The following is a 24571-nucleotide window of genomic DNA, read 5'->3' on the forward strand; positions in this document are numbered from 1 at the left end:
AATCAGTAGGGGCATGGAAACAATGTATGTAAAGGGCTTCTGACTCCCTCAATGACATTCAGAGAAGGAAGGGGGCATCTAGGTGGTATAATGTATGGAATGCTAGACTTAGGAGTCAGGAAGACCTGAGGTTGAATCCTGCCTCAGATGCTAACTGTGTTACCCTGGGCAAATCACTTAACCCCTCTCAGCCTCAGGTTCCTCATTGCTAAAATGCAGGTAATAATAGCAGTTGGGAGTAGCTAGGTGGCACAGTAAATAAAAGTACCAGGCCTGGAGTCAGCAAGACTCCTCTTTGTGAGTTCAAATCCATCCTCAGACACTTGCTAACTGAGTGATCCTGGGCAAGTCACTTAACCCTGCTTGCCTTGGTTTCCTCATCTATAAAATGAGCTGGAGAAGGAAATGACAAACTACTCCAGTATCTCTGCCAGGAAAACTCCAAATAGGGTCACAAAGAGTCAGACACAACTGAAAAACAACCAAACAACAACAAAACAACAGCACTTGCCAACAGGGTTGTTGTGAGGATGAAATTAGATAACACATGTAAAGCACTTGATAAATCCTACAGCAGTACATGTGCTCACTGTTATTAGCTATTATTAAGGGGAGGGGTTCTCATTTTGGAAGGTGTTTTTGGGGGGGAGTTTTTCAGTTTTTGCTACTGGAAGCAGATGAACTATAAACCATCCTCCTTTCATGTATGATTTCCTCTTGACTTGCTGCCCCGAAGGAATGTACTGACCCCTGTAATGGTAATGGGAATTTGAAGATCTTCCCTGCCCCTTAATAGGCCTAAGAGAATGTGAAGATCTTCCCTACTTTGAAGATCTTCCCTGTCCCTATTCAATAGGTTGAATAATCACACGGAGTCTGTAGTAGGAGGAGTTTGCTGAAGGGTGGAACAAAGCCCAGAGGAAGCTGGAAGTCAGAGCAGCTAGACATTGGGAGAGAGAGGACACAGACAAGCAGACAACTAGGATTGGGTTGTGAGTGTTTGTAGGAAAGCTTTGCGCTGGCATTGCTTTTTGTGGTGATTAAGATATATTAACTTCTTTGTTGCTCTGATGGATTTGGTTTTCTGGTGCTAGGATTTGGCTTTCTAATATCTGAATAAATGTTTTTGCTTTTGACTTATATATGGACAGTCTGTTATATTTTGCAATTCAGAACTATGTCGGCATAGTCATAGCCACAGTGAGTGCTGTGAATATCACATTGGTGCTACAACCCCTCACCTTGTGCATTAAAAAAGTCCTTCGCTTTTATTTAGCTTACATATGAGTATGATTATTTGTTTGTTTCCATACTCTCATTAGTGTTCAAACCATTAGCACTGGAAAAGATCCTAATAGATTATAAAATTTAGAGTAAATTTAAAGTAAATCCTACCTTAGAAATCAGTTAGTCCAAGCCTATCATTTTATGAATGAGAAAACTGAGGGCTAAAGTTGGTTAAATGATTTGCCCAAAGTCACAAAGGTATTAAATAGCAAATCTGGAATCAGAAGCCAAGTCACAAAATTCACAGAACATGAGAGCTGCAAGGTTCTATGAGATTTTCTAGAACAACCTCCATTTTATTGATGAGGCTCAGGAAGATTGATGATAATAATAATAACTTGTCAATGTACAGGTAGATAAATATATATTGAGAGACACAGTGAGAGGGAGAAAGTGAGAGAGAGAGAGACACACACACACACAGAAATAAATATAGAGACTGACACAGAAAGGCACAGAGAGAGAGCAATTTGAGTTGTGGAAAGTTCTTTATAAATATCTCCCTTGGATCTTCACAAGTAGGTAGGTACTATTATTATGCATATTTTATGGTCAAAAAAAAAATCAAGGCAGACAGAAGTTAAGAGACCTGCCAAGAACCACATAGCTAATATGTGTCTGAGGCAGAATTCAAACTCAGGTCTTAACTCCAAATCTATTAATTCACAACTCCGTCTAGCTGCCTCAGATTAAATGACAAGTAAAAATCCGTTAGGTTAGTTTGGAAGAGAGATGAAACAACATCCTGACTTCTAATTCAGAGCTCCAGGAGGCCAGATTTCTTTTTCTTAGTTTTAAAACAGCACAGCTTAAGCACCTATTTGCACATGAATAAAGAAAACTGCAAGGATATGATTCCTGTTCCCTAGGAAACTATACTCCAAAAGAGAGGGAGGGACCACATTATAATACATACTTAGAAGAGTGCATTGGACAGAAAGTACTTTGGGATAATCCTGTCTCTCACTTCATTCCCTCCCCCCAAAAAAACAAAACAAACAAAAAAAAAAACAGATGGTGTGAATTGTCTCCCTTCAGAGAGGTGCACAGAAAGAAGTCCAGATTTGCAATCAGAACATCTGGCTTGAATCTCAGCTCTTCCAGTGACAATCTGTGTAACCTCAGACAAGTTTTGCCTCAGTTTCCTCATCTACAAAATGAAGAAATTGGATTGGATGATCTCAAAAATCCCTTCCAACTCTAAATCTACAATCCTATGGGCTTCAAACCACTTAAAGACATCCCTTTAAAGATATTTGATTCCCTTCTCTGAACTTTTTTAAAGTAAGAAGCATTAAGTTGTAAAAGATGGTCTTCAAACAATAAAAGATTTTAAACATTGCTTTCTAACTTTCATGGCATGATATGTCAATATTTAGTGATGCTGGGGGAAGAGAACACATCTAGAACAATAATCCAAGGTATGATCTTAACTATGCTACCAACTTCCTAAGAACTTCCCCACCATTCCCACCCTCCAACCCTACCCCACTCCTCACCCCAACCCCACCACTTCCCAGGCAGGTGGGGCAAATACAGTGGACTGAATCCAGAGGGTGGGGGTGGGAAGAATATCCAGGAACCCTGTGGTAAGAGTTGGAATAGCTCTGAAATCTGTATTTATGGGAAGACTCCCTAGCTCATACATACCTTTTGGGATGTATACTGAGAAATATAGAAGGTTAAAGGTAGCACTGAGGACAGAGTTCTGTGCCTAGAGTAAAGAAGTTGTTGTTCAGTCCTTTCAGTAGTGTCCAGCTCTTTGTGACCCCATTTGGGGTTTTCCTGGCAAAGACACTGGAGTAGTTTATCATTTCCTTTTCCAGCTCGTTTTACAGATGAAGAAACTGAAGCAAACAAGGTGAAGTGACTTGCCCAGCATCACGCAGCTAGCAAGTGTCTGAGACAAGATTTGAACTCAGAAAGATGTCTTCCTGACTCCAGGCCTGACACTTTATCTACTGTGCCACTCTATCCTAGCTACCCCAGAATCAGAAAGACCTAAGTTCAAATTCAGCCTCCAGGACTTACTGTCTCAGTTTTTTCATTGGTAAAATGGGGTTAATAATACCTACCTCCCAGGGCAGTTGTAAAGATCAAATGAGATATTATTTGTAGAGTGTCTACAAACCTTAAAGTACTAGGTAAATGCTAGACTTGTATTACATTTATTTATCTGTATACTCACTCGTCTCATATCCCTTAGAGGGTGTAAATTTCTTGAGGACAGAGACTGTATCATTTTTCACTTCTGTATCCCCAGAATTTATTGTAGTGCCCCTTAAAAAAATAACCTAGTCTACAATTTATAATTCAAGTTATTAAGTTATTAATTTAACTATTAAATTTAATCATAAATTTGATTTTCTTCTTTGTTACAGAGATTCCTTGTTGGATCCACAGACCTTCTCAATGTGGGTACTCCTTCCAACATTGCCATTCGTAGTCCATCTGTGCCTGTCCCTCCTGTGCAACTCTCATCTCTGTCCTGTAAATCCACCACAGAGAATTTGCCCCACTGTGCTGAGGGCATTCCTTTAGTTCTTTTGATAATGGAGCATACAGGTCTAATGGGAAAAGCATTGATCTTCAAGTGAGTTCCGAGCTTAAGTACCAGATCTGACACTTACTAGCTATCCTTAAAGGCAGGGACTGTGTCATTTTTGAAATTGTATCACCATCACCTAACTGTTGTTATTCAGACGTTTTCAGTCATGTTCAACTCTCTATGACCTCAGGTGGAGTTTTCTTGGTAGAGATACTAGAAGGCTTTGCCATTTCCTTCTCCAGTTCATTTTACAGATGAGGAGACTGAGGTAAACAGAGTGAAGTGACTTTCCCAATGTCACACAGCTAGTAAGTGTCTGAGCCCAGATTTGAACTCAGGAAAATGAGTCTTCCTGACTCCAGGAGCAATATTCTATCCACTATGCTACCTAGCTGCCTGAAATTTAATAATTTAATCTAATTTAACTGAACATGAAGCTTGCACATAGGTGCTTAATAAATACTTTTTGATTAACTGGGCAATCCTGGGAAAATCCCTTCAACTCTCTCTTGTATTTTATTCAGAATGGTGCCATGGAAAGAATTCCAGATTTAGTCAGAACTCTGCTTGAGTTTCCTATTTGTAAAATGGGTATTGTAAAATAAATTTGCAAGTGCCATATAGACGTGAGCTTTTATAACAAATGTTTCTGGAGCTGAAAGGAGTTTCCAACTGCCACTCAAATAGGCACAAAGGGGAACCACTTAGACAGACAAGCCCAATGAACCCAAGTGAATTATCAGGCCACTATGTGACAGATGAGATTTCTCCCATGTTGTCCCCAGATAACCCACTCCCGGTGACGGAGATTCTCTGTTCTTACTCTAGAAGGACTTAAATGTTATTTGAGATTATTTTGTATTCTTTTCCCTTTACCTCTGCACATGAGAGATGGACCTTCCCATTGTCCTTGGGCATTGCAAAAAACAACAGGGTTGCTGGTCTCTGGCACGTAGCCCTTCCAACATTTGTACCCAACTAGACTTCCATATGTGGTGTTGTTCAGAAGAGCTGGATAAGCATTTGGGAATGAAGGCAGAACCCCACAGTCCACAGCTGTAGAACAAAGAAAAGAAGAAGAAGAAAAAACAAGGACTGGCATGAAAAGTGGATTTGTGGGAGAAGGAGAATACAAAGCAGAAGGAGGAACATAAAACAAGAACATTAGAAATCTAAAGCCATGATCTGAAATAGGTTTAGTTCTCCCCAGGGGAGATTCTTCCCTTTTGAGAAATCAAGGGCTTCATTTGGATTCCAACCAATCAGTCAAGCACTTAAGTGCCTACTTTGTGCCAGGTATATGGGCGTTTTTGATGTCTCCCTGTGCTCTCAGCAAGCTTCTATTCTGCTCAAGAAGACAATATGGGCACATATAAGTATGCACAAAATAAGTAAAAGGACATTTGGGAGGATACAAGAGGGTGTAAGGATCAGGGAGGGCCACTTAGTGCTTGAGCTGCATTTTGCTTTTTTTTTTTTTTGGAGGGCAGTTGGGGTTAAGTAACTTGCCCAAGGTCACACGGCTAGTTTGTGTGTGTGTGGGTGGGTGTGTGTGTGTTAAGTGTCTAGGGCCGGATCCGAACTCAGGTCCTCCTGACTCCAGGGCCGGCGCTCTACTCATTGCGCCACCTCGCCGCCCCTTGAGCTGCATTTTGAAGGAAGATTATTAATTCTAGAAAATAAAGGTAAGGAGAGGGTGCATTCCAGACCCTAGGGAAGGCCTGTACAAAGGCACGGAGATGAGAGATGAATGTCCTATAGAAAGAAGAGCCATCATGACTAGACTGTAGTGAGCAAAGGGCGGTAACGATCAGTATTTTTTATACAAGCGCTATTTGGTATAACTTCTGTCTCGTTCTCCTGCACTAGAGTTGGACCAACTCATTAAATAGGGGGAGGGGAAAGGGTTCTGCCCATCTTTCTGTCTGGCTCCTCATTCACTCTACAAAAAGGCTTTCAAAGTGGGCAAAACAATATCTGACTTAGAAGTGATGAGACTGGTTTTATTAATACATTTGCTTTCCAGGACTCCTTTTGAAGCCAACAGCATATTCTTTTGAATATCCCCAATAGTCATAAATCATTACCCTCTAAGAATTCTTTCTCTTTTTTTTTGCTTCCTTTTGGAGGGGGGAAGGCAGGACAATTGGGGTTAAGTGACTTGCCCAAGGTCACACAGCTAGTAAGTGGTAAGTATCTGAGGATGGATTTGAACTCAGGTCCTCCTGACTCCAGGGCCAGTGGTCTATTCACTGTGCAACCTAGCCACCCTCCTCCCCCCAAGAATTTTTGAGCCAAATCTTGTGATTCAGGTAGACCATCAAGCTATCCAGGGTTAAACCCAAGGACTAACAGAACAATTAAGCTATTAATTTAACTCTTAAGCCAAATAATGAAGCTGCGGTCCTTCTTTGTTACATTGACTTCTTGTTGGATCCATGGACCTTCTCAATGTGGCTCCTTCCAACATGGCCTATCATGGTTCATCTGTGCCTGCCCATCCTATAAAGCTTTTGTCTCTCTACTACTATAAATCCACCACAGGCTCCAAGGTGCTGAAGGCATTCTTCTAGTTCTTTGACATGATATGGACACCACTGTAGCATACAGATTGTCCATTAGTCATCCCTTGTTTTCACTAGGTGAGGTCTTCACTTTTTGACTCCATCAAGTCTAGCAGTCTATCCCCTTTGCCATTTTAAAATTTCAAATTAAATTTAAGGGAGAGTATTGATTATGAAGGGGCAGTTAGGTGCCAGAGTGCTGAGTGCCGAGCTTAGAGTCAGGAAGGAGCTGCGTTCAAAACTGGCCTCAGATACTTAGTAGCCGTGTGACCTTGGGCAAGTCACTTAACCCTCCTTGCTTTGCTTTCCTCATCTACAAAATGAGCTGGAGAAGGAAACAACAGATCATTCCAGAATTTTTACCAAGAAAATCTCAAATGGGGTCATGGACTGTTGGATAAAACTGAAATGTCTGAACAATAACAAATTAATTGTGAAAGGAATAAAATACTCAAGAGATAGTCCTGTTTATGGAGGATTCTCTTCTTTTTTTTTTCATTTGATTACCAACTTCCATATTCTCTCCCCTTAGAGAATTCTTCAGCAGGAAGTCTTATGCAGATTCATTAGCTGTTAGTTACCCTTTCTTTTGCCTCTAGGACCAAGTAAAACTCCACATACACAAAGTTGTCCATTTTCCCAAACCCTTCCACAGGGTATGCAGTTGCCTTTTGAATTATTTACAACCACATATCACCCCCCTTTACAAATTATGGCTAATGATCCAAAGGTTCTCATCCTCATGATGTTTATATGAGTTGGTTTTTTTTAATGCCTCTTCTTCCCTCCATGGTTATGGACAACTGAGACCTAACTGTAAGTTCACATAAGACAAATGCTCCCCAACAGTCACTTTATTCATTATACCATAATAGTATGGGCACAAAGTCTCAAGGCCTAAAGAAACTGAGCAGTCCCTGACATCAGAGAAATTTTAAAAATGAAACTATGGGCTTCTACAAATTTTAATTAAAAGTGAAAATATGTATCCCCAGGTCCTGTTCATCTTTAGGCAATGATGCTAATAAAGGGAGGAAGGTGGTGTAGTAAATAGAGTGCTGAAGTTGGAATCAGGAAGACTCAAGTTCTAATCCCTCCTCAAACACCAACTAGCTATATGACCCTGGGTAAGCCTTTTAAGCTCTCTCAACCTTGGTTTCCTCATCTGCAAAATGGAGATAATAGTACTGACCTCCCAGGACTGTGGGAGCATCGGGCAAGCCTTAAAGTACTATTTAAATGCTAGCTACTATTAACATGGTGATAATGATGGTGATAATGGTGATGATGTTCCCTGTCTTCAGGTGACTTTCAGAAGCAAAATTTGTGTGGATTGTCATAGACCAGAAAGATTAATAAAGTTACATGCTAATACAATACTTTACAATATATAAAGAACTTTCACACATACTATTTATCTGATCCTCCCAACTTCAGTGAGGTAAGAAGAGCAAATATCCCCATTGTTCAGAAAACTAAAACTAAGGAACCAATGAGTTGTCTCTTTCACAACGTGATATGGTAGTAAGTAGCAGGGCTAGAACTAGGATCTAGGTTTTTGTAATCCCAATTATATGTAGGGGCAGCTAAGTGGCACCGTGGATAGAACACCAATCCTGGAGTCAGGAAGACGCATTTTCCTGAGTTCAAATCTGGTATCAGACACTTACTAGAACTGTGTGGCCCTGGGCAAGTCACTGAAGCCTGTATGTCTCAGTTTCCTAACCTTTAAACGAACTGGAGAAGAACATGTAAAACCACTCTAATATCTTCACTAAGAAAACTCCAAATGGGGTTATGAAGAGTCAGACATGACAGAAAAATGACTAAGCAACAATTCATTAAGTCCCAATACTGTGTAGAATGAAGGAAGCAAAGAAAAGAAAGGAATCTATTTGTAATACATTGAGTCACCAGTCAGGCATCTTCAATGAGGCAGAGCCACCCTCATAAACTTCACAATATAGAGGAATGTTAACCCTTGCCCCATAAATAGGAAATTATGAAAATACTCGTATGAAATTCATGTGAATTATTTCCAGATTGTTAATGTTTCCTTATATGAATACATATGTAAGCTGCTGAATAATAAATGAATGAATGCATGAATGAATAAATAAATGAAAATAGTTAAATTTCCTGATTAGTGAGTCTATGATACCTAGCATCCTAAGTGCCTAAACCACTCACCCCCTCTCTTTTTATCTTCCCACCTATTACACTGGAAACAATAAATAAATGAATATTGATAGCCTTCCTAGCAGCAATGATAATCAGTTTTTCTATGACTCTCCCCACTCCCATCATTGATGTGACTTCTAGGTGCTTATTAAGTATATATTGATTGAATGACAAAACATCCTTCCCAACCACTCCCCCCACCCCAGCACTTAGCACAGAATAAGTAGGTTGTAAGGGAGCCCTTAAAAATTATTACTGTTCATTCAATTTAAGTGTTTATTCCAGATGTTGAAACCCATTTCTCTGTTTTTGGTAGAAGTGGAATTACAACAGGTGCAGAATGTTGCATACATCAAACAGCCATTTTGTTAGATATTTCTGCTTAATTATTCTTCTTTGTTACAAGAGGATTTTCTTGGGAGGGATATATTGGGAAATTGTTGTGATATAAAAAAAGACATCAACAAAATGTTTTCTTTAATTAAAATAAAAGAAAATGGCCCATCAGGAAACCTGCCTTGTAAGCATCTATTCTGCGTGACAAGAAGCCATATCCATGAGCAAAATCCATGTGTTTTTTCTAAATCATATCCAACATGAATGGTGCTTATGAGAAGGAGATTTCTCCTGGTGAAACTGTGGGAAGAAATGAGCACCAAGAGATTCCGTTTCTGGCTTGATGGGCACTGTGTCAAATCGTGGAAGACAGCACAGTAGAGTGGAAAGAACACTGGAGATAAGAGAGCCAGTTTCAAATACTCCCCACTCCCTTTGATAACTCACTGTGGGATTTCATCCATATGGGCCTCAGCTTCCTCTGGCTGGAAAGTGAGGAGTTTCACCCTAGTGATGATTTCCAAGGTCCCTTCCAGCTCTAACGTTATATGCTACCTTGCTTATAACCAAATGCAATACAATAATGTGTAGAGAGAAAAATTAGAATCCAAAGACCTAGGTTTGAATCTCAACTTGGCCACTTACTAGCTTATAAGCAAGTCAGTGGGAGTCCTTGCTTTCAAGAAGCTCACATTCTAATTGGGGAGAGAGCATTAAAGAACTGTGTACCTACAAGGTGGCACAGGGGATAAAGTGCTGGGCCCATAGTCATCTTCCTGAGTTCAAATCCATCCTCAGACATTTACTAGTTGTGTAAGTCAATGTGATATACTACACATGGTACAAAGATCAAAGGCACAGTTTGAGAAGAAGCCTGGAAAGGTAAGGAAAGAAAATATAATCTAAGTCTTATGTGAAAAAAACACGTAAGAAATGTACAAAATGCTGTAAAAAATCAATAGGGGGTTAGGAATCACTTAGGACTGAGAGAAATTTAGGAAAACTTCATGGAAAAGGTGGCATCTTAGCTAAGTTGGAAGGATAAGCAGAATCTCAGCAAGTAGAGAATGGGTCAAGGCATGAAAAGCAGAGGAGAACACTGTAAACATAGAATGCTGGAGAGGTGTGGAGTATGGCCAAGGAATAGCAAAGTAGTCCAGCATGGGGAAGGCATACAATGAGTACAAATGGTAGAGTAGAAAGCCAGCTTTAGAGCCAGGGAACATCCGAGTTCAAATCTCGCCACCCACACAAACTAGCTGTGAGACTTTGGGCAAGTCACTTATAACCTCTCAATGCTCGAGGGAGGCAACTCTAAGCATCATCACAGAAGTTGATGACCTGAATTTATGAAGGCAGTTTCCTTACCTAGGATTCCCTCTACTGATGAAATCACAATAGAGAATACGTGAAGGGCCATCATAGGAGGTAAACTTGGAAAACTCAGTTGGACCCAAATAATGTTGCTTAGTCATTTTTCAGTCATGTCCAACTCTTCGTGACCCCCTTTGGGGTTTTCTTGACAAAGATACTGGACTGGTTTGCCATTTCCTTCTCTGGTTCATTTTACAGATAAGGAAACTGAGGCAAACAGGGTTCAGTGACTTGCTTAGAGTCACACAGCTAGTACATGTCTGAGACCAGATTTGAACTCGGTTTTTCCTGACTCTGGGCACAGTACTCTATCCACTCTACCACCTAGCTGGTCCAAATAATATGGGACTGCTATATCAAATTTTAAAAATATAGATTTTATGCAGTAGGCATTAGTAAGCACCTCAAAAAAGCAAGAGTCATAGTTTTTACTTTTGCTATCATCCTTACTGTGCTTTTTACAAAGGTTTTTTACAAAACAGATATTAGTTACTCAGTAAGTATTTGTTTTTATTTGATCAATTCAAGTCAAACTGTGATAAAACAGGTAGGTATGGAAGGAATGGGGAACCAATAACAAGCAGTGAGTTCTGAGAGCCATGAAATTTCCCCTAAAATACAAAATTTGTAAAAAAAAAAAAATATACGTGTGTGTGTGTGTGTGTGTGTGTGTGTGTGTGTATCCCATGGGGCAGCTAGGTGGTGCAGTGAATAGAGCACCAGCCCTAGAGTTAGGAGGACCTGAGTTCAAATCCAGTCTCAGATACCTGACACTTAACTAGCTATGTGACCTTGGGCAAGTCACTTAACCCCAACTGCCTTGCCTTCCCCCCTTCAAAAAAATAAAAAATAAAAAGAAATTATCTCCTTTTGAATGAATAACAAAAAGGTGCCTTTATTCTATAGTCCCTCTCACCTTGACAGTGTATCTTTGGGGTCTCCCAGGTGCTGTCAACAGTACAACTTGTCACACTTTCTTCTTGGTCACTGTAAAATCCTTCTTTACAAGCATAATGAACTTGGCCACCCTGTCTAGTGGTGTATTTCCCAATGATGTAGCCATTTGGAATCTCTGGAGGTGTCCCACAGTCTATTTCTATAGGCAAAATCATGCCAAAGTGGTCATCATGTGGATTCTTCAAAGGCAAAAACAAACCCTCCTCCCAAATTAGTGGATTCACTCTGGCCTGACCACTTGGCTCAATTTCAACAATTGTCTGGAAGCTCCTGTGTCTACATTCCATTCTAACTTCCCAAAGGAACCACATGTATGCATGCAGAACTACCAAGTCAAGTCTGACTAATAGGGACTAACAGGGGCAAGGACAGTCTGACAATGAAAAATCAGAATGATACAAATTTTTTAAAACCAACACGATTTTATTATTTTCATTGTCATACTTAATGCACAACCAATTACTAGCTGCTATTGCTGGCACAATGGATAGAGTGATGGGCCTGGAGTCAGGAAGGCCTGAGTTCAAATACTGCCTCAGACACTTATTAGCTTTGTGGCTATGGGCAAGTCCCAACCTCTGCTTCATCTTCCTTAACTGCAAAATGGGGATAATAATCACAAACCTCCGAGAGCTATTGTCAGGATCAAATGAGGTATCTGTAAAGTGATTACCAGAGTGCCTGGCACACAGTAGGTTCAATGGGAATACTTATTACCTTCCCTCTCTACTCTATTATTCTAATGCTTCAAAGAATAAGCCTTGCTAAAACTACTTCAATAAATTAAAATAAATTAGTAATTAGAAGTAAGTATCCATTTACAATAGGGATCTGTTTCACTGACATGATTTCACTGATGCAGAATGAGAAAGTTCACTATACCAACGCAGCTTCTGTACGATAAATGTGCAATGTACCTTCTGTACAGTAAATGGTCTTCATTGTCTGGAGCAGACCTGCCAAACATGCAGGAGGTTACATGCTGCCTATAACACTCCAGAGTAAGGCTGAACAAAATTAAAATGTAATTGGATAATATTTAATAAAATAAATAAAAGTGCAATGAAAGATACATAATGTTAATATGTATTTTCTAATATATTTCTATATATTCTAAAATATATAATATTTTCTAAGTCAGTATGGGGCCTGTGGAGATCTTTCTGCACAGTTTTCTGATCTCCATTTCTATTTCAGTCTAACAGCACTGCCCTAAATCACCAAAAGCATAAGTGTCTTTCTCAGGTTTATACAGCATGTATATATTGATGGGGGAACTCGCATTCAGGGCTTTCTGACTCTGAAGCCAGTTCTCTATCCTCTAGGCCACACTGCCTCTCCCACTGGGCGATACTAATAATTAATAGGCCATAGTTTTTTAAAAACAGCTTATGCTTTTGGGTTAGTCACTCCACCTGACATCTTGGTGTAACTTTGTTTTCTTTGTAGATCTTGCCAGGGAACAGGTAAATCACATATCACATATATACCCCATATACTCAAACGACTCGAAGATAAGTAGCTCAGAGCAGACAGATGCCCCCATGAGTCCATCCTCACCTCCAAATATTATTTCCCTAAGCAGTGACCCACCTGTGCATGATGTACCATCTCTCTTAGGGTGGAAAGGCTGAGTCCCATTTAGGGGAAGGTATCCATCCTTGCAATAGCATTCATAACTTCCAGGAGTATTCACACACTGTCCCCCAGGCCCACAGGCGTCTGGTACTTCACATTCATCCAAGTCTTGATGATCCAACAAAAGTAAAGGAGGAAAGGAAAGAGATCAAAAAGGGAAAAAATCATTATTTTTCCATTCTACATTGCTTTATAGAGGAATATACTTATTACCATCTCACCATCATTTCATCAATTTTAGATTTGTCTCTCCAATTAGATAGTAAGCTCCTTCAGTATTGGGTCCTTGTCTTATATTTCTCTTGGATCCATCCCTCCATGGCAGAAAACATGCAGCAGACACTCAACAAATATGTGGTGGTTGAACAATATATTTTGACTAAGTTTAATTTACCTAAATTTGATTCATGAGTTATTGTCGTCAAAACTTCCATTGCTCTTATGCATGTATCTTTTCTCTACCCCCAATTTCATTCCAGTTCTGGAACCATGAACCATAATCAAATCAACTCTGCCATTGTTCCTTCGAGGGGTATGTCAATCTACTCCCCAAAGATTCCACTCCTCATCAGTATAACTTTCTGGAACAAAGTAAGTTCCCTGGGTAGCACAGCCCTAAGTTCATCATTTTCCCCATTAGAATATAAGTTTCTTGAAAGCAAGTTCCTTTGTTTTTGTATTGTTTGCACAGTACTTGGCATATAGTAAACCCTTTCAATAAATGGTTTTTTTCATGGATTCATTTTTCATCATCTAGTGATGAGCCTCTTTTTGCTTAGCTAAGTTAGTCCTAGGTCATGAGACAAAATCAGTTGCAAAGATTATATCTGAATCTTTTCACCTTGGTAAAAGTAATAACCCAGGATATATAAAAATGTCAAATGCTCCTTGGTCCTGGATGGCCCATTTACCCAATCACATGGGCAGAATATGACAAGAGAAATAAATCTGGCAATCTGTAAATATCAGTTCATCTACGGTTATTCTATATAATAAAAATTATCTGAAGGTTCATTGATTAGGTACCGCTGCTGATTACTGCACTATTCAATACACAGAGACAGTCATCTGTAGATTTTATTTATGCTCAGAGTTCAGGCTCATCTTATGAAAAGTTAGAGAATTAGGGCATCATCTTCAGCAACCTTATATACACTATCTGAGGCCAAATTTGAACTCAAGCCTTCCTGACTCCAGCCCAGCACTCTATCTACTATGCCACCTTTTGGAGAATAACTAGATTGCCTAACATGGAGGCCTCTGCACCCCCTACCATGTGAGTAGAATGTGAAGCCTCCCTTGACTGCTTGTGTCTTTTAAACTGGCAAGACTGAGCAATTCCCTGTGTTTCTGTTGCTCTCTGTTTGGCAATTCTTACTCCTTGAGAGAATGAAGATCCCAGCTGACCCCAGTTTAAACACAAGCAAGGACACCATGAGCTAAAACAGTGGGATGAGAAGGATGTTCCTTCCCCTGCTCTCTCTTTTTCACCTGCAGATCCAAGAAAGGAGCCTGGGGATATGGATATTTATTTCTGTTCTGTGTCATTCTTCCTCCTCAGTTTCAGGTGCTGGATCCTCACAGGACCCAATTGTTCAAACCATGGAGGCCTTGGAGGCAGGCTTCCAACTGGGAAGGTACATCCAGTCAGACAAGCATAAAAGCCCAAAGAAGCCAGGGTGCCTGGAACTTGAGCCCAAGAAGGGTTTTGGACTTGGAACTGGATCTATGCTCTGTGGGAACTGAGTTAAACTATGAATTAATCCTCTTCCCCTCCCCAGAGCCTAAGGAGGTACAAAGGGGGAAGGGGATTTTTCCTTCTTAGTGTTAGGGGAGTAAGTCTATAGTTTTGTGACCATACCTTTTAAAGGAAATATTCCTTTATAAAAGCAAATGCCATTATTTATTTCCCTCTCAGCCTCTGTTTTTGCCCTATCCCAGTACAAGAAAACCACTCCTTTAGTTAGGGTACATTCTTGGTGGGGACTGAAGTCATTTATAGAGAGTATAGATGCCGCCAAAGCCCTTAACGGTACCAGAGAATGGGCTAGGTGGAGGAGGGTGAAATGTCACTCACCTAGCCTTAGAGCAGTAGGGGCCATGGTAACCTGTGTTACATTTGTATCCCCAGTACTCAGCACAGAACCTGACACATAGTAAATATTTGATAAATGCTTATTGACGTGTTGAAACATAAGAAGGGATTGGGTTGTAAAAAGTTTTAAATGACAAAGGAGTTTATATTTGATCCTATAGCTAATCTGTAGCCACTGGAGACCAAATCAGTAGGTACCAAGAAATCATTCTGGCAGCCATGTCAGTCAGGAGACACAGGTGAGGAGGTCAGAAGGTCAGAAGACCAAAGAGGAGTCTATAAAAAAGTCCAGGCAAGAGTTGATGAGGATCTGAGGTCAGACAGTGACTGTGTGGGTGGAGAGAGCAGTTAGAGGGAAGAGATATGACTGAGACAGGAAACGACAGGACTTGGCAACTGATTACAAATGTGGATGAGGAAGAAGGAGGAACTGAAGGTGAGTCTGAGGTTATGAACCTTAGTGACTGGAATGACAGCGATGCCATGGACAGTAACAGAGATGTTCAAAAGAGAGATGAGAGTAAGCTGTGTTCTGAAAACATTCATTTTGAGATACTTAGAGGAAACGTGATTTGAACTGTCTGATAGGCAGCTGATGATACAGGACTGTGTCATCTCTAGTCTATTTCCTGACCTCTAGTTTTTCTTCTCCCACCTCTCCTTCTCTCTCTCTCTCTCTCTCTCTCTCTCTCTCTCTCTCTCTCTCTCTCTCTCTCTCTCTCTCTCCCCTCTCTCTCTTTGTGTGTGTGTGTGTGTGAGAGAGAGAGAGAGAGAGAGAGAGAGAGAGAGAGAGAGAGAGAGAGAAAGAGAGAGATCTGGGAATCATCAACATAGAGATGATAATTGAACCCAGGAGACCTGATAAAGTTACCAAGGGAAAGAGTCTAGAAAAGAGAAAAGAATACCCAGGACAGAGTCTCATTAATGGGCATGACAGAGATCATATGGATGACAATTAAGCAAAGGAAGGTGAGAATGAGTAGTCAGATGCCCAAGAAGGCATGCATTGCCACAAATAAATATACCTACTTTCTCATTCCTACATAAACTTTGTCAAAGGAGGCAGTGAAAAGATTGTGGAGAAAAGGCAATGACTCCTCTGAGTTCACCCCAAAATCCCACTAAACACCTTTAAATAATGTCATAATACAATTCCTAGAGTGGCAGAACCCACAAAACTATGGGATTAAATAATTCCCCTGTCAAAGACAACTTGGAAGGTTGGGAAGAAAGGCCCACTGTACCTGGGTGAGAACAGAGCACAGTCCAGCATAGGCTGCACCAGCGCAGATCAGGCCCCAGCAAAACAGGAGCAGACCTTGGGAGCCACTGAATCAGCAGCAGCAGCAGCTGCTTCCAGAGCTCTCACATAGATAGATGGTAAGGGGGTCGAACAACTGACCAGAAGATTACAGGGGTCTCTTTGCTGGCACTCAGGGCTGGACTCTATTGTTTTGCCCATACATAGTTCTGGGTGGCAGTCCCAGGGTGAGGAGGAACACCAGCACACCAGAGATTTTGGCTGGAGTGAAGCAGGGGCTCTCATCACAGTTCCAGTTTAGAAAAGAGCACTTGTGTTCACTCATAGAGCAGAGCATAGGCGAGGAGAGTAATAAACACAATTCTCCTTATGTCAGACCACTTTGAAAAAACTGAAAACTTACAGGTCCCCAGAATTACCTCTGAAAACAGCTGCACAAAACCTCTGAAGCTCAAGACACTGTGCACTTCAACCTGAAAGCAGAGCTACACTTTAACAAAGAGTTAAAAGTCAAGAAATAGACTGGGAAAATGAGCAAACAACAGAAAAAATTTCTGACCATAAAAAGTTACTATTGTGACAAGGAAGATCAAAACACACACTAAGAAGAAAATAACAGAGTCAAAGCTCCAACATCCAAAACCTCCAAGAAGAATATGAATTCGTCTCAGGCCATGAAGGAGTTCAAAAAGGATTCTGAAAATCAAGTAAAAGGTAGAAAAAATGGGAAAAGAAATGAGAGTGATGTAATAAAATCATGAAAAAAGAGTCAACAGTTTGATAAAGGAGACACAAAAACAAATGCTGAAGAAAATAACACCTTAAAAAAACAGAATAGGCCAAATGGAAAAGGAGGCATAAAAATTCTCTGAAGAAAAAAACTCCTTGGGGCGGCCAGGTAGCACAGTGAATAAGAGCACCGGCTCCAGTGTTGAGAAGACCTGGCGATCGAATCCTGGGCTCAGACACTTAGCACCCACCCAGAAACACCTGGCCGTGTAACCTTGAGCAAGTTACTTAACCACAATTGCTTAGGGGCAGCCAGGTGGCTCAGCGAGTAAGAGCACCGGCTCCAGTGTCGGGATGACCTGGATCAAATCCGGGCTCAGATACTCAGCACCACACCCAGAAATAATAACTGGCCATGTAACCTTGAGCAAGTTACTTAACCCCAATTGCTTAAAAAAAAAAAAAAACTCCTTAAAAACTAGTATTGGCCAAATGGAAAAGGAAGTACAAAAGGTAACTGAAGAAAATAATTCCTTAAAAATTGGACTTGAACAAATGGAAGCCAATGACTTTATGAGAAATCAGGAAATAATAAAACAAAAGAATGAAAAATAGTAGAAAATGTGAAATATCTCATTGAAAAACCACTGACCTGGAAAATAGATCCACAAGAGATAATTTTAAAATTGTTGGATTACCTGAAAGTTACAATTAAAAAAGAACCTAGACATCATCTTTGAAGAAATTTTCAAGAAAATCTGCCTTGATATTCTAGAACCAGTTGGCAAGATAGAAATTGAAAGACTATACTGAAAACCTCTGGAAAGAGATCCCAAAATGAAAATTCAGCAGGAATATTACAGCCAAATTCCAGAGCTTCTAAGTCAAGGAGAGAAGACTACAAGCAGTCAGAAAGAAACAATTCATGTACCATGGAGCCACAGTCAGGATAACACAAAATTTAGCATCTTCTACATTAAAGGATCAGAGGGTCTAGAATATGATGTTCCAGAGGGCAAAGGAGCTAGGATTACAACCAAGAATCACTTACCCAGCAAAACTGATTATAATACTCCAGGGGTAAAAATTAATATTCAATGAAATAGAGGACTTTCAAGCATTCTTGATGAAAAACCAGAACTGAATAGAAAATTTGACTTTCAAGTACAAGACTCACAAGAAGCATAAAAAGGTAAACAGGAAAGGGAAATCATAAGGACTTAACTAAAGTTAAACTTTTAAAATTCCTACATGGGAAGATAATACTTGTAACTCATAACAACACTTTCTCATTATTAGGGCAGTTAGAAGGAGGGCACAGGTGTGAACTGAATATGAAGACATGATACTTAAAAAACTAAAATTAAGGCGTAAGAAAGAGGAATGCACTGGGAGAAAGGGAGAGGGAGAGGTAGAATTGGGTAAATCATCTCACATAAAAGAGGCAAGAAAAAGTTTTTGCAGTGAAGGGGAAGATGGGACATATGGGAAGAGTAAATGAACCTTATTCTCATCAAAATTGGCTCAAAGAGAAAATAAACATACACATTCAATTGGGTACAGATATCTAACTTAGCCTACAGGAAAGTAAGAGGGGAAGGGAATAAGTGGAGGGGGGTGGCAGGGCAGTGACAGAAGGGAGAGCATACTGGGAGAGGTGGTAGCCAGAAGCAAAACACTTTTGAGGAGAGACAGGCTGAAAAGAGAAAGAGAATAGAATAAACAGGGGTGGGGAAAGAGGATGAAGGGAAAGATAGTTAGCAATAATAACTGTGAAAAAAAATTTTTGAAGCAAGTTTCTCTGATAAAGACCTCATAGAAATATAGAGAACTGACTCAAATTTAAAAAAATAAAAATCATTCCCCATTTGATAAATAATCAAAAGATATGAACAGTTTTCAGATGAAGTAATCAAAGCTATCTATAGCCATATGAAAAAAATGCTCTAAATCCCTATTGGTTGGAGAAATGCAAATTAAAACAATTCAGAGGTACTATATCATAAATATTAGATTGGCTGATAAGATAGAAAAGGAAAATGACCAATGTTGGAGGAGATGTGGGAAAAATGAGACATTAATGCATTGTTAATGGAGTTGTGAACTGACTCAATCATTCTTTAGAGCAATTTGGAACTATGCTGTAGTGCCAATGCAATATTTACATCACCCACAATCACAATAAAGACTGTGACTGTAAATATCACATAACCTTCAATCACAAAATATACCAAACTCTTCACATGGAGGACAGATCTGAAACATTTATTTAGACACCAGAAAACCCAATCCCAAAACCAGTAAGCCGATTCTATCACAGTACCAAAGATATTAAGAAGCCATAATAACACTGAGAGCCACAGCATCCTTTAGCCTTCCCACAAACCAATACAAGATCAATATTTACTCACAAACTTCTCTATCTCCTTGCCTGAGTTCCTCTCTCTCCCACCACCTTGCTAGCTCTGACTCCCCCCTTCCTATGGGTTCTGCTTCCCTTCAGCAAACCCCTCCCACCACAGGCTCCATGTGATTACAATCAGCCTATTAGGGGGAAGAGTTTACCTTCAAAGCAGGGGAGGTCTTCAAATTCCCCCATAGGTCTATTTAGGTATAGGGAAGATCTTCAAATTCCTATTCCCATTACATATGCTGATGGGGTTATAAAACCATGTAATAACTTTTGACCTAGCAATATACCACTACTAGGTATATATCCAAAAAGAGATTAAAAAAAAAACAAAAAGGAAAATGACCTATATATACAAAAATATTTATAGCAGTTCTTTTCTGAGAACAAAGAATTAGAATCTGAGGGGATGCTCATCAACTGGAGAATGCCTGAACAAATTGTGCTCTGTGATTATGATGGAATACTATTGTGTTATAAGAAAATATGAGCATGATCCTCTCCAAACAATCTGGAAAGATGTGCATGAGCTGATGCAAAGTGAAATTTATTGTGTACAAACTAACAACACTATTGTAAGATGATCAGGTATGAATGACTTAGTTATTCTCAGCAATACAATGATCCAAGACAACTCTGAAGGACTTAGGATGAAAAGCGCTATCCATCCCCAGAGAAAGAACTGATAGTGTCCAAATACAGATTAAAGCATACTTTTTATACCTTCTTCATTTTTCGTAAGGTTGGGTTTTTTTGTCTATGTTTTCTTTTACAACATGACTAATACGGAAATGTTTTGCATGACTACCCATGTATAACATATATCGAATTGCTTGCTTTCTCAATAAAGGGGGTGAGGAGGGAGGAAAGAAGAGAATTTCAAACTCAAACTTTTAAAAATTAAGTGTTAAAAATTGCTTTACATGTAACTAGGGGAAAATCTAAATATTGAAAAAAACTTTATCAAAATGATATGTGCAGTCATCATGAGAAAAAATAAAGTCTCTTACAGAGTATTTTCTAAAACAGACCACATCTTTACTAATTAAGTGATGTAAGGAATATAATATACTTTTACGTCCTTTACTTCTTGATTCCAAAAGGGTATTTGACTCAGAACAACAAAAAAAAGTTTACAGATGCTATTCAAACAAGGTAGCTCTCCTGTTTGTCATAAATTCATGTCCAAATTTATGACAAATAAAACCATGGAAATGACTGCTCAACAATCCACTTATCATATTTAAACAATGAATAACAATAATGGAGCAGCTGGGTGGCACAGTGAATAGAGTACTTGGAGTCAGGAAGACATCTCCCTGAGTTCAAATCTGGCCTTAGACACTTATGAGCTGTAAGACCTTGGGCAAGTCACTTAAACCTTGTTTGCCTCAGTCTCCTCATATACAAAATGAACTGGAGAAGGAAATGGCAAACTACGCCAAGTGTCTTTGCTAAGAAAACCCCAAATGGGGTCAAAAAGAATCAGACATGACTGAAAACGAGTAAATTGAGGCTGCCTACAACTATTAAGTGTTTGAGGCCAGATGTGAACGCAGGTTGCCTTGGCTCCAGGCCCAACATCTCTGCACTTCCTATGAATTTATTTATTCCCCAAAGATGTTCTCCACTAAAAGACAACATCTTTCACAAATTCTGAATGGAAGAGAGAGTTTTGACTGATGAAAAGGTTCTCTAGGTTTGCAGATATTATATTGAAGTCCAGAATACTAGAGGATCTCCTTATTAAGATTAATGGCAACTCAACAGAAATCAGTCTATACATCATAACAAAACATCAAAATTAATGAAGCATGCATAACATCCACCATGCCTCAGATCCCTTCTCAGTCTGGATGATCCCTCAACTCCTGTGACTTTCTGACCTGGAAGCTTCCTCTGCCTATAGCTCCCTACTCCCATTGGCAAGCTCCTCTCAGAACCTCTATTTTGAGGAAGTCCTCAGACCAGCAAGACTCATTCCTTCACTCCTCTCTTGACTCCACCCCTGATTATCTGGGCCTTCCCACCATGCTCCATCTGGCATCTTCTCAACCTTCCCTGTTCTCAGCTCCATTTTTACATTTTGTCTTTCTACCATTTGAGTAAAGGCCTTTCTTTTTCCTTGTATTTGTATTCCCAGCACTTAGCACAGTGCCTGACATATAATAAAATCTTAATTAATGCATGCAATTGGATGGACAACCCACTGAATTAGTCTATCTGAATATACATCGTGCACAGACACTACAAATAAATAAAAAGGTAGGCCCAGATTTGATGAGAAAGAAGACACTAGGCTGGATCACCTCTAAGAAATTATAGCATTTTCAATTATCTTTTGTTCTTTCAATATCCTTTTTTTTTTTTGGAGGGGGGAAGGCAGGGCAATTAGAGTTAAGGTCACATGACTGTTAAGTGTGTCAAGGCCTGAAGTCAAATTTGAACTCAGGTCCTCCTGACTCCAGAGCCAGTGCTCTATTTACTGTGCTACCTAGTTGACCCTCTTTTATTATTCTTAACAGGAATGACTAAAAGGTGATCGTGCATGCTGATGAACCATGAATCCATGCAATTTTACTAGAATCACAGAAGACCCAAAGAAAGGATAACAATAAGATGCTGAGTATTAGTAGGCAGCAGCACATTAACAATGATGACTTGTTTGTGACAAGTGGTGTAAGGAAATGACATCAAGGGCATGTGCGCCCAGAAAAGGAGGTGGGAAGGAAGGGAACGAGCATTTATTAAGGACTATGTACCAAGCACAGTGATAAGTGTTTTACAAATATATCATCTCCTCTGATGCTCGCAACTCTGAGAGGTAAGTGCTGTTATTATTCCCATTTTACAGCTGAGAACAACTGAGGCAGACAGAGGTTAAGTGATCCTACAGCTAGTATGTGATTGGAGGTGGAGGCCAAATTTGAATTTAGATCTTCTTAACGAGGTTCAACACAGAATCCACTGCATCCTTTGGTTGCTACTTGGTGCAAGGGGGAAGGATAACAGAGCCTGACTATTGTACTGGTATCCATGAAATACGAGAAGAATCAGAGGCAAGAGCTGTTCACCCCATTGGTTACAATTCTCCTTTACAACCTGACTAATTTTGATGTGAAGGTATTTATAGAACCTATATCTGATTGCATGCAGTCATGGGGGAGGGAGGAGATGGGAAGAGAGAGAAGAGGAGAAAATTTAGAACTCAAGGGGTTGTGGAACTGAATGTTTTAAACTAAAAGTAAATAAATTAATTAATAAAAGAATCAGAGGTAAGCCTCCAGTGCAGAATTGTCTATGTATGATATAGAGATTTATACTAGAAAGACATAAACAAACATTATACAGGATGAAGGCCTGAGTAGATTATGAGCTGCTGCTTGGTAGAGAGAGAATGTCCCCACAATGATGAGATCACAGATTGAAAAGAGTGAAATGCAGATAAAATGATATCTGGTTACCCAGAAAAGAAAATTTATTTCAGGTCACCACAAATCACTGGGCAATCCTGTCTTGAATTGTAGCTTTAATGATACAAAACAAGTTAACTCCAGTCCACTGATGTCTCCCTCTTGGCTAAATAAGGGGGAAAAATAGGAAGAATAAATAAACCTGATAAGCACCAAAAGGTAGGAGTTTAGGGACATGAGGGGGAGGAAGTCAGGAAAGGAAGGGAGGTAGAGGGGTCAGGAGAGGGTCACCCTTGGTTTCCTGGAACTCTTGGTTAATATTTTCAAGAGGCATAAACCTTGAAACCCAGCTGCACCACAGAATTATTTTATTATAAGACCAAAGGGATTAGGGAGGAGGGAATGTGAACAGGATGGGGCAGAAAATAACCACTGGTCATCTTTTTCTTTCCAAATTAGTTTTTTTCTTTAATAATAGTAGAAGCAAAGCTTTGCGATGGCCTTGAATGGGGATTCAGATTCCAAACAGTAGAAAAACACAGACAGACCCTCAATAACACTGAGATGGAAGAAGCAGCTATCCTTGAGAGTCTCTCCTTTACCCTGCCCCCACTACAAATCAATGAAACTTCCACTGTTGTCATGGTGACAACCACTTGCTGACAGCACCCACCTGGCACCATCCTAGGCTAGCCATCTGCAAAGAGGAGGAGAGATCTAGGAGGATGGGCACCTGAACAGCAGGGTGACACCAGGACCTGAGTTATCTTGGCATTTCACACACACACACACACACACACACACAAACACAAACACACGCTGTCTAGCATCCAACATTTTCTCCTCATGTTGCACTATATAAACACTAGTAATATTTATGAAGATAATTACATAGTATTTAAGGTTTTCAAAGTCTATCATTTCCTCCTCACAGTAAACCTAAAAAGTAAGTACAACAGATCTCATTATCACTATTTTAAAGATAAGTAAACTGAGGTTTGTCAGCAGCTAGGTGGAGCAGTGAATACAGTACAGTGAATACAGCCTCAAGTCAGGAATACCCCAACTCAAATCCAGCCTCACACACTTCCATGATGTGTGACCCTGGGTAAGTCACTTGACCCTATTTGCCTCAATTTCCTCATCTGTAAAATGAGCTGGAAAAGGAAATGGCAAAATACTCCCAGTATCATTGCCAAGAAAACTCCAAATGGGGTGACAAAGAGTCACACATGACTGAAACAAAGGAACAATAACAAAACTGAGTCTTAGAGAAATTGATTTGTGCATTGCCACACAAGTATCAAGAAACTCATTATCAGAGACAGGATTTGAACCTTTATCTCTTCTGACTGTCCTATGTAACATTCTTCCCACTATAGTCCTCTGTCTCCAAAACCCTGCTCCAAGTTTACTCAATATATACTGCCTCACTTATTACCCAGTACTGCCCCTCTGCTAAATGAGCCCATGGAGCTTTCCATAGCCACTTAAGGGTACATGACAAGTAGTGATGGAGAGGAGTAGAGAAAAAAAGAGCATTCCAGTCTACCAACAATGCTCCCATACTTGAACCCCACAACCAGAAGAATAAGACATAGGCAAGGAGCTGAACTTTTGCTATATCATTTAAAAATCAGCACTTGTCAAGAGAAGCTGGTCACAGTAGGAAAGCATTAAGATAAAAAAGAAAGACAATTACAAGAAAGTATAAGTGTTGTCCAAGCAGGCAAAGCCCCACAAAGAAAATGAATGTGAAAGCTTCTTCCTGATGACTG

General features: G+C 39.9%; 1 protein-coding gene across 3 annotated transcripts in view; it reads right to left on the reverse strand.

Moving 5' to 3' along the window:
• Positions 1 to 24571, reverse strand: part of SUSD1 (sushi domain containing 1) — a 365003-nt gene that overhangs the window by 266441 nt on the left and 73991 nt on the right. Inside the window, exons 4-6 of one of the 3 annotated variants that reach the window (XM_069085316.1) lie at positions 12841 to 12993; positions 11207 to 11386; positions 4712 to 4891 (exon numbers count right to left, since the gene is read on the reverse strand). In XM_069085316.1, the coding sequence (XP_068941417.1) occupies positions 4712 to 4891; positions 11207 to 11386; positions 12841 to 12993 (513 nt within the window). The remainder of the gene's footprint in view (positions 1 to 4711; positions 4892 to 11206; positions 11387 to 12840; positions 12994 to 24571) is intronic. The other 2 variants (XM_069085317.1, XM_069085318.1) reach the window with 2 other exon arrangements.

This window comes from Petaurus breviceps, unplaced genomic scaffold, assembly GCF_028583685.1.
Source record: "Petaurus breviceps papuanus isolate PSGF00001 unplaced genomic scaffold, PetGlider_PUasm1.0 175, whole genome shotgun sequence".
Lineage (NCBI taxonomy): Eukaryota > Metazoa > Chordata > Mammalia > Diprotodontia > Petauridae > Petaurus > Petaurus breviceps.